We start from the raw sequence: 10,919 nt of genomic DNA on the forward strand, positions 1-10,919 counted from the left end.
CACGCCGGGGAAAATGCTTAGCGGTATTTCGTCTGTCTACGTTCTGAGTTCAAATTCCACCGAGGTCGACTTTGCCATTCATCCTTTCGGGGAGGATAAATTAAGTACCAGTTGCATACTGGGGTCAATCTAATTGACTGGCCCCTTCCCCCAAAATTTTAGGCCTTGTGCTTAGAGTAGAAACAAATATCCATGTACCCATGGTTTCTGGGTTATTTCCCCCCATCAGCACAGAATAACTGCTCAGCTAGAGACAGTGACACTAAATTCTTGTTTGAAATATATATTTTTCAAAGTGATGCATGGTCACGGATCTTATAAATGGGAAAAATATTACTTCTAAATCTCTGAATGAGAAACATTCAGTCACAGTACTTTAGAGTAAAGATTATTTGCCAACATAATGTGGCAGTCCGGGTTAGGACGAATGTTACTGTTATTTAGCCCCAGGAAACATCGTGCTAAACAAGGATGAAGATAGTGCATCAATAGCCAGCTGGAGACTATGTTTCCTGAAGCTAAATAACAGTAACATTCATCCTCACCAGGACTGACACATTATGTTGGCAAATAATCTTTACTCTAGAGTAACATTACTAAGTCTTTCTCATTCAGAGATTTGGAAATAATAGTTTTCTGTGTATTTATATATATATATATATATATATATATATATACATGCACATATATATATATATATGTATATATGTATATATATATATATATATATATATATATATATATATATATATATATATATATATATATATATATATATATATATATATATATATATATATATACATATATATACATATATATATAGAGAGAGAGAGAAGGAGGGAGAGAGAGAATGAAGCAAATATATATATATTTTCCCTCTCTCTCTCCCTCTCTATCTTTCTATCTCTGACATCAACACTAACTCAGCCAGTTTTGAATTATGCACATGTTCTTACAGAAGTAATCACAAGTGTATAACAGTTACCCATGTATGTATAAAGTTGATTATCACTCACGAGCTAGAATTTCATGACTATTTTGGAATGGTGCAAACGAGATGCTAGATGAAATTGTAACTAGTACTTGGCTTATTATCTAGTAATAATAGTCAAGTGATGAGATTCACTGCCATCTGTTGATGCTGTTGTAAATAAGGAGGAGATGATAAGTACTGATTGTGTGTTATACTATTTTCTGAAGTCAAAAGAGGCCACCAAAAATGAGTAATCCTGCAACAGACCAATGTCCCACCCAGGGAAGAAACAGACATGTTCCAGAATCCAGGAAACTGGCAATGTGAACTTGTGGCTTGGAAAGATCTTTCATTCTTTTTGTTTTTGGATAGAGTGGATGCAGAATCTAGTATGCTTTGGGCCATGAGAACATTTTGAACTTGTCCCTAAAGTTTCAAACATAATGTGGGAGAGAGGTGATGTTGGTTCTATGTTCCATCAATAAATTTGAAAGAGTATATGTGTTGTTTGAATCTGCTTTTAAATGTCTATTGCAAACAAAAAGGCTTAACATGAATCCAGAAAACCTTTAAGAATCATATGGTTTTACTTAGACAGTATCTGTTGAAAAACAGCCGCCAAAATAAATACATCAATAAATTTCTTAAAAAAAGAGGTAAAAATCTTATGGACTTGTGAATGCCCTGAGAACTACTGTCTTCCATACAACCGTAGAATTACTGGATGAATATACCTTAACAAAAACCTGGAAGAAACAGCTCTGCAGCAAGCTGGCAGAAACGTTAGCCTGCCAGGTGAAACGCTTAACGGTATTTCGTCTATCTTTACATTCTGAGTTCAAATTCCACCGAGATCAACTTTGCTTTTCATCCTTTCAGGGTCGATAAATTAAGTACCAGTTGCATACCAGTATGACCCCACCTCCCCAAACATTTCGGGCCTTATGCCTAGAGTAGAAAAGAATATTAACATTAACAATAGGGTGGCAAGCTGGAAAAATTAATAGCTCAGCAAGCAAAATGGTTAGCAACATTTCGACCATATTTATGTTCTGAATTCAAATTCCACCCAGGTCATCTTTGCCTTCATTCCTCTTTGGGTTGATAAAATAAGTACCAGTTGAACACTGGGGTCGATGAAGTTGACTTGTTTTATTGACTTGTTTTATGGCTAACATCATCATAATAGTTCCATTGTTTTTAGTGGCAACAGACAATCTCTGAATAAATGAAAATATCAAACAAATATTGTACAGGAACATCTGTAGGAAGATTTGTGAATCATAGACAAAAGAAAGAAAAAGAAAACAAAGGAATACTAAGGATTGTTTTTGAAATTTTAAAATTCTGTTTGTTACTTTAAAGAACTTCCTGCTCTCAGTTACTATTCAAGTGAATTACACATAGACACATATGTCCATATACACATATATGTATATACAAATATATGCATTTATGCATAACACACACACATACACACACACATACATACACACACATACACACACATACACACACACGACACACACACATGTAATTAAAGCTGTACCAATACACTAAAATTAGACGCACACATGCACATACAATCTTGTTGACAAATCATATTACATCTCACTTTAGATCCAAGCCCAAAATTTTTTAGGAGTGGATTAGATGTAGCTGTGTAGCACATACACATTGATTCTACACTCTTCATTAGAATTAGTTTATCAAACCAACGAAAGAACTAACAAGCAAACTGACCGCAACAAGATTTGAAATCAGAATATAAAGGATCAAAATTAAAAAAAAAAAACCATTTAGCTTGACGCTGTATTGATTCAGAGCAGTCACTGATTTGTGAAAATCACATTTTCAATTAACCAGTAAGTTTTGGTTTCTTATTTCCTCTACTTGTTTGTTTTTATCTTTTATCTTTCACTTGCTTCATTCATTAAACTGTAGAACATGCTGGGGCACAACCTTGAAGGGTTCAGGAGTTCTCAGCCATTTTTTTATCTACAGACCCCTTTCATTACTATTTTATTCTGGTTGACCCCCATCTCATTACTATTCAATGTTCAAAAACTAGTTTTATAGAAACTTCTTTTACAAATTCCTATTTTGTTTTTCACACATTAACTTGAATAGGTTGAACCATATAAAATGTTAGAGAAAAACCACCCAGCTATTTCTTGCAATACATAACAATACATACATCTAAAGCAAAATTTTTTCAGGGGCCTTTAAAATAGTATTGTGTTTCATCAGGAGTTAATTTTGCTAAAAACCAGTTTTGTGAGAATGGAGAGAGTTAATAAGCCTATTGAAGAAAGTTACACATTAGAATATTTAAACTGAAATCTCAACTCAAATGGTACTGTTAAGTTAATTATGACCAACTCACTGAATCTGTCTAAAGTAGTGGTTGCTGCTTTGGTTTTACCTCCAAATCAACCCTATCTGGCAAAACTATGATCAAAAGGCATTCTCAGTGATAATCTCAGTTTTCCCTACAAACATAGTGCCCCTAAGACTACTCTAACAAAAAAACCATCATTTTTTTAAAAGTGGTAATATTTGGATTATATTTCTAGCAGATCATTTATGTAAAGCAACTGGCAGTGCTAAGTGGCCTGATTGTATAAGATTATTTGAGTAAATAATGTGTATAGTTAAGTACGGTTAAATATAAGAAACTATTGGCACACGCAGTTTTAAATGAGAGCGTTTGATAAAAAAAGATTACTATAATCTAATCTATCAATTTTATTGTACTATAATTTTGATGGCCCATTACACACTCTAGTTCGTGGGAGCCCACAAAGATAATCCTCCTCCTCCTCCTCGTCCTCCTCCTCCTCGTCCTCCTCGTCCTCGTCCTCCTCCTCCTCATCATCATCATTTAATGTCTGCTTGGTTGGACAGTTTGACTGAAAACTGGTAAGCCAGGGGGCTGCATGAGGTTCCAATCTGATGTGGCAAGGTTTCTATAGCTGGATGCCCTTCCTAATGCCAACCACTCCGAGAGTGTAGTGTGTGATTTTTTTACGTGCCAACAGCATGGGTGCCATTGACCTGGCACCAGCATCAGTCGCGACTATGGTCTCACTTGGCTTGACAGGTCTACACAAAAGTCATGGTCGCCTGTCACTGCCTCCATGAGGCCTAACGCTCGGATGGTGCTTTGTACGTGCCACTGGCACGAGTGCCTGTTAGATGGCACTAACATCGGCTATGACCGTGATTTCACTTGGTTCAACAGGTCTTCACAAGCACAGCAAATCACCCAATGATTGAAGGGTGCTTTTAATGGGCTAGTTGCACTGGCATCAGCCACAACTATGATCTCACTTGGCTTAATGTCACTGCTTCCATGAGGCCCAATGCTCAAATGGTGCCTTTTACATTCACAGGCATGTTTTCTATTTGTAGCCACTCTTAATTCTAGATTCACTGCTCCAATGAATTTTCATGTTTAAAATTATAAAATGATTTCTTAAAGAAATTTTTTTAAAAAGTGGAATGTGGGCTGCAATTGCTTAAATCTTGACAAGTGTATTATTTTATAAAATAAGAAAGGATAAAAAGACATATTTGACCTGTACAGGTAAAATTCATCTGTGTCTTACACAAGTTCAGCTTTGTGGGTTTTGGAATGGGTTTAAATTTTAACCCATTTTCCAAGAGTTTAATTTCTTCTTTAGATAATATTTGTAATGGGAAATTTTGAGTAACTGTTCTGACTTTCAATAAAAAGTGATATATTTTCTCTATTTTCAAAAAGTCATTCAAATATTTTGTTTACTTTCAGATTATGAATTGCATTTTCATTTTACTTTGTCTCCTGCAAATAGTTTACAGTAAGTATTCTAACCTATAACTTCCTTCATGAATTCTTAAAATAATAATTTTCATCTCATCAAAACATATTTATATATATATATATATATATATATATATATATCATCATTATCATCATCGTTTAACGTCCGCTTTCCATGCTAGCATGGGTTGGACGATTTGACTGAGGACTGGCGAACCAGATGGCTACACCAGGCTCCAATCTGACCTGGCAAAGTTTCTACATCCCTTCCTAATGCCAACCACTCTGAGAGTGTAGTGGGTGCTTTTACATGCCACTGGCACGGGAGCTGAGCTGAAGGATAAAAATTCTGCTTAAATATCTAGATCAATAGCATAATACTACAGTTAATAACAACCATTGACATGAAAGATACAACTAATATTCAGAAAATCTTTGAACTAATATTGATTTTTAATTTTGATTTCTAATATTGGCACAAGGCCAGCAATTTTGGTAGAGAGTATATGTCCATTTCATTGAACCCAGTATTCAACTGGTACTTATTTTGTTGACCCTGAAAGGATGAATGGCAAAGTCGACCTTGGCAGTCTTTTGAATAATATCAATTTTTCATCTAATGAATTTAAGTTTTTTTGTCCAATTTCTGACACTAATTATCAATAATTCTTTAGGCTCCGTGGATCAGAATAAACATGCCCAGAGTGCAAAAGATCTACAAATACAGAACTATCCAATGCCAAAAGGTATGTTTTAGAATAATATATGTTTTAAGTATATTTGCAGTGTGCTACCAAATCAAATATTGTTTATTTTTTTTAATCTTGTGCTATCATCTGCTTCAATCTTAGCAAAATATTAATAAACATCTGGTTACATCAGATTCAGGAAATTACATTTCCATTGTTTTCCCAAAATTGCAGTTACTGTCTCTGCAGTGATTCCTTATGGGCCAGGGGCTTTCCCTGTCATCATACTCTTAATTGCTTTATCTACCATGATACTGTCAACTCGGATAGCTGGTCCCTCTGTTGGGTCAACATTCGGCAGACTCTCTTTCTTCCATTCATTCTCTTTATTGAGCAATCTTTTGTAGTGGCATCTCCAAACCACTTTCTTTGCAGCCTCATTTAGTACAAGTGCACCACACAGCCACACCTGCACCTATGCTATTTATATATTAGATATATATATATATGAACAAATGAGCATGTGCATTTTTTGCAATGATTTGATAAGCGGTGGCGAGTTTTACAGTTCTGTAAATAATAATAATATTTTATAAGCTTAAAGCTTATAAGCGATCACTGTGTTTTGACTAAAGAAAATAGTCTATTATTGTGGCACAGAAACCCGCGACGGAAAAAAGTAGGTTTTCCATATGCGTGGGACTCGAACCCACATCTCTATTTTTTCATGGTATGTGTGCTGTCATTTACACTAACATACCCATTCAATTCTTCCTGTCAGATTTAAGAACTATAATTTCATAGTGTTGTTTTTAATAAACAAACGAGAATGTGCATTTTCTGAAATGATTTGATAAGTAGTTCTGAGTTTTACAATTCTATAATTTTGATAAGTAGTTCTGAGTTTTACAATTCTATAAATAATAATATTTTATAAGCTTAAAGCTTATAAGCTATCACCTGTATTGGTTTGTTCATGTTCCTGTAATATAGCGGTTTGGCAAAAGAGATTGATATAATAAGTACCAGGTTTTAAACAAGGTTTGTTCATGTTTCTTTAACATAGCGGTTTGGCAAAAGCGTTCGATACAATAAGTACCAGGCTTTAAACAATAAGTACTGGAGTCGATTTGTTCAACTAAAATCCTTTGAGGCGGTGCCCCAGAATGGCCGTAGTTCAATGACTGAAAGAAGTAAAAAACGGTGTACAAACAGTATTATTACAAACAGTCAATCTATGCAATAAACATTATCTCATTGTGCTTTGTTTCAGGTTACTGCTGGAGAATCACATTTTATATTTCAAGGAAACTTTTGTCTGGAACCTCAAACTATATCACTGTTCAATTAATCAATGATGAAACACGAGTTTTCTCAAATAGATTACCCTGTTCAGATAAATGTGAAAGGGGATCTCAACCAAGCTTTTATTTTTGCACTCCACAAATTGATCCAGTAAAAGAAGTAAAATTAAATGAAACGGTAAAACATTTCTGGAATGGATTGACATCTGTTTGGAGATTGGAAAGCGTAAGTATTTGGATAGAATTCTCATTTTTAATCCGTGTGTGTGTGTGTGTGTGTGTATGTGTGGATGTGTGTGTGTGTGTGTGTGTGTGTGTGTGTGTGTGTGCATGTGCGTGATTTTGCAGCATTATCATGTTACTCAAAAGGTCCTGTTTTCGATTCAGGTAATAACATATCAGTATCTAACTCCTTCTCTTACGGCTTTCAATTCAGGTAAAGAAACAGGTACATAAATATAAGGATATGAAAATATCTCCTTTTAATGTAGAACATAATCAACTAAAGTAACACCTGTTGGCACAAACAGAGTTAAGCTATCAACAGATATATTTCAGTGTGATAATCTTTTTATCTGTAATACTGTTTGTATTAGCAGTGAATCCCTTGTCAGCACTGTTAACAAAATGTGAAGGCTACATGCTGAGATATACAGGAAAGAATAAAGTTAATGTCATCCACACATTTTTTGTTGATGACGTAAAGTGTAATATGATCAGCATCAAGAGACAATTAGAACTACACGAGATAAAGGAATGGAGTTAAGCTAGATAAATGCTTATACATGATAGTCAATCGAGGAAAGATTGTTGACCAGACACAGAACATGAACATCAACAGCTTGTCATCTCCCCAATTTCTAATGATAAAATCTACAATTACCTCGGAATCGATGAGAATGTTGCATACGTTGGTGCGGTGACTAAAGCCGGTAAAGCAACAGAATACTTCTGTAGACTCCCGAAAATATGGGATGTCTGCATTTAACCATATCTCACAATGCTTTTGCAGTACAATTGCTAATACCAATATTTGAGATATTGGATTGGATACTTGATGAGATACACAGTCTGGATATGAAAACCAGAAAGGTACTGACCACCCCTGGCAACTTCCATATTAACGACACCGATAGGATATATGTGAGATGAAATGATGGCAGTAGAGGCATAAGGTCAATCCAAAAACCCTTTGGAATTCGCATTGTATCACTCAGACAACACCAGCTGAACAGTAAAGAAAGAAATGAGTACGTTCCATGCATACTCAAAAGGGAGAGCAACAACATTGTCAGAGTGGTAGAACTACTGAGTAGGTGCTCTGAGAATACAGCTATCTTATGCAACAACCCAATGGAGACTGGACTGGCCAACTTAAACAGAAGCTTGAAGGAGAAGCAGGTATCATACCAGCAAAAAGCAATGCATGGGTACATATCCCATAAGATAGAGAGCAACAACAGTATTGACAGGAAGAGCAGTCTCTCCTGGGCCCACAATAGATACATTACAACCCAGATACTCCTTTGTGCTGATTTCAAGCTAGATTCAATGAATTGAGAATCCATGACACTTCCATCATTCGCCATGGCTCCAGGTACCAACACAAAGGCAGAAATTTTAGTCTCAAACACAGTAGGGATGTCAGAAGAGTTATATGCAATTACTCGAGAATTTCTGCGATTCACCTCAGCATCCACAGTGAACTTCTTCTCAACCACAAACATGAGAGTTTTTAAGGCACCTTGATGCTTGACGAATGACAGAAGCTTTGAGCATCTCTTAGCTCTGATTGCTTTGCCCTTGGCTGTTAGTAGGTGACGGTGTCGTCGAACACGGCTAGTCATGCCAAGGTTCCTGTTCACAGCTCAGATCACCGTGGAAAGGGACACATTGCATTTCATTGAAAGAGTTGTCATGGATGTGAATGGGTTGGGTTCAGTCCAGCGTGTGTTACATGCAACGTGCTTTACATTTTTATTTCATTTCTTTGCAGATTGATTTGATGAACTTGAATACTTCAGCTAATTATAGATGCACACTCGATAACCCTGATGCCGACGAAAAAGGCTGTAAACTAAATCCCACAGGTAAATTATAACATATGTCTATGTAGTTAATGAGCTATACACATAGACAAATATATATATATTATAATTATACCATATGTTACATATAAAATCATACCTTGATACTGTGTGGGCTAAAATCCCTGTTGACAGGCCGCTGATATTTATAGGGTGTTAAACACTTTATGTATGCAAATTAGAGACTCCTTGATAGAGTAACTGCTGCATTTGTTGAGTATATAAACAGTTTGGCTGCTTGTTTCTCTGGAGACTGTCAGAATGATGCAGATGCCTCTGATGAGAACCCAACAAGGTTCGAAAATTGATTAAAGCTATTCATTAATTTTTATCAATCTGCAGAGAAGTGGCTAAAATTTGCCCTGTTCATAATTATACCATATATTCTGTACACAGAAAGAGAAGGAGAAATCATTACCAATCCAAACAAGTATTTGTGTAGAAGAAATGAACGAGGTTAAAAAATAGACTGTCAATGGAGATAGTACAAATATACAATGAGCTATTTTCAGGTTCTATCTACCAAATCCACTCACAATGCTTTCATCAGTTCGGTGTTATAATAGAAGACACTTGTCCAAGGTGCTGTGAATAGGATGGAATGCAAACCCACATGGTTTGGAAGTAAGCTTCACAACTACACAGACATACCTGTGCCTCAAAAATATTTATTAAGTAGTTTTAAATATGGACGCAAATGTGGCTATGTAGTAGGAAGTTTACTTTTCCAGCACACACATGATTCTGAGTTCAATCCTACTGCTTGACACCTAGGGCAAATGTCTTTTACCATAGCCTCAGGCCAACCAAAGCTTTGTGGGTAGATTTAACGAAGATGCCCATCCTATATGTATATGTGTGTGTTTGTGTGTGTGTGTGTGTGTGTGTGTCTTTGCATTTGTGTTTGCCTCACAATCACTACCTGACCACCAGTATTGGTTTGTTCACATTCCTGTAACATAGCAGTTTGACAAAAGAGATTGATATAATAAATACCAGGTTTTAAGCAATAAGTACTGGAGTCGATTCGTTCAACTAAAATCCTTCGAGGCGGTGCCCCAGCATGGCCGTAGTTCAATGACTGAAACAAGTAAAAGATAAAATGTATACAAACAGTATTATTACAAACAGTCAATCTATGCAATAAACATTATCTCATTGTGCTTTGTTTCAGGTTACTGCTGGAGAATCAAATTCTATATTTCAAGGAAACTTTTGTCTGGAACCTCAAACTATATCACTGTTCAATTAATCAATGATGAAACACGTGTTTTCTCAAATAGATTATCTTGTGCAAAAAAATGTAAAAGGGGATCTCAACCAAGCTTTTATTTTTGCACTCCACAAATTGATCCAGTAAAAGAATTACAATTAAATGAAACGGTAAAAAATTTCTGGAAGGGATTTGTATCTGGTTGGACATTGGAAAGTGTAAGTATTTGGATAGAATTCTCATTTTTAATCCATGTGTGTGTGTGTTTTAGTGTGACTCTGTAAGTGAGGTTGTGAGTTCGCTTCCGGAACTTGGCTGTGCGTTGTATTCTTGAGCAAGACACTTTATTTCACGTTGCTCCAGTTCACTCAGCTGCAGAAATGAGTTGTGACATCTCTGATGCCAATGGAAGATACACAAGAGGTGAGAACACAACCTGCATGGAGGATCATAGAGCAGCAGAGGTCCTCTGTAAAGGGGAGCAGACAATGCAAGCTTTGCATAGCAGTGCAAGCAAGGATCCTTAAAGACTTGCTGGGCTTGCAGTCTCTCTTATACACAAGACATGAGGTCTATAGTCCATGCCCCCATTTTAAATGCTACCTGCTGCAGGTGTGGGATATCTAGTTTTATGATTAGGGCTGTAAAAAGTATTTGCAGACCGGAATCAACCTAAGGGCAGAGGTTGCCTGTTCATCCTTTAAATCCATAAGATCTTCCAACCAGACCTGTCAATGGGTGATAACCTATCTCGTTTACAGGTCAGACAGTGTACTTACTGCTCTAAATTTTAGAGTGTGCTTCTTTTTAGGATATATGATCCACTCACTATATATATATCATCA

The 10,919-nt window shown here is 36.0% G+C and overlaps 1 protein-coding gene across 1 annotated transcript in view; it reads left to right on the plus strand.

The window, feature by feature from the left end:
• The first annotated feature begins 2,617 nt into the window (after positions 1-2,617).
• Positions 2,618-10,919, plus strand: part of LOC106876762 (uncharacterized) — a 34,993-nt gene continuing 26,691 nt past the window's right edge. Inside the window, exons 1-6 of the mRNA XM_089360779.1 lie at positions 2,618-2,841; positions 4,770-4,818; positions 5,456-5,527; positions 6,744-7,000; positions 8,771-8,864; positions 10,036-10,292. Coding sequence (XP_089216905.1) covers positions 4,773-4,818; positions 5,456-5,527; positions 6,744-7,000; positions 8,771-8,864; positions 10,036-10,292 — 726 coding nt within the window. The 5' untranslated portion in view covers positions 2,618-2,841; positions 4,770-4,772. The remainder of the gene's footprint in view (positions 2,842-4,769; positions 4,819-5,455; positions 5,528-6,743; positions 7,001-8,770; positions 8,865-10,035; positions 10,293-10,919) is intronic.

The sequence above is a fragment of the Octopus bimaculoides genome, chromosome 12 (genome assembly GCF_046866305.1).
Source record: "Octopus bimaculoides isolate indiv1 chromosome 12, ASM4686630v1, whole genome shotgun sequence".
NCBI classification, from domain to species: domain Eukaryota; kingdom Metazoa; phylum Mollusca; class Cephalopoda; order Octopoda; family Octopodidae; genus Octopus; species Octopus bimaculoides.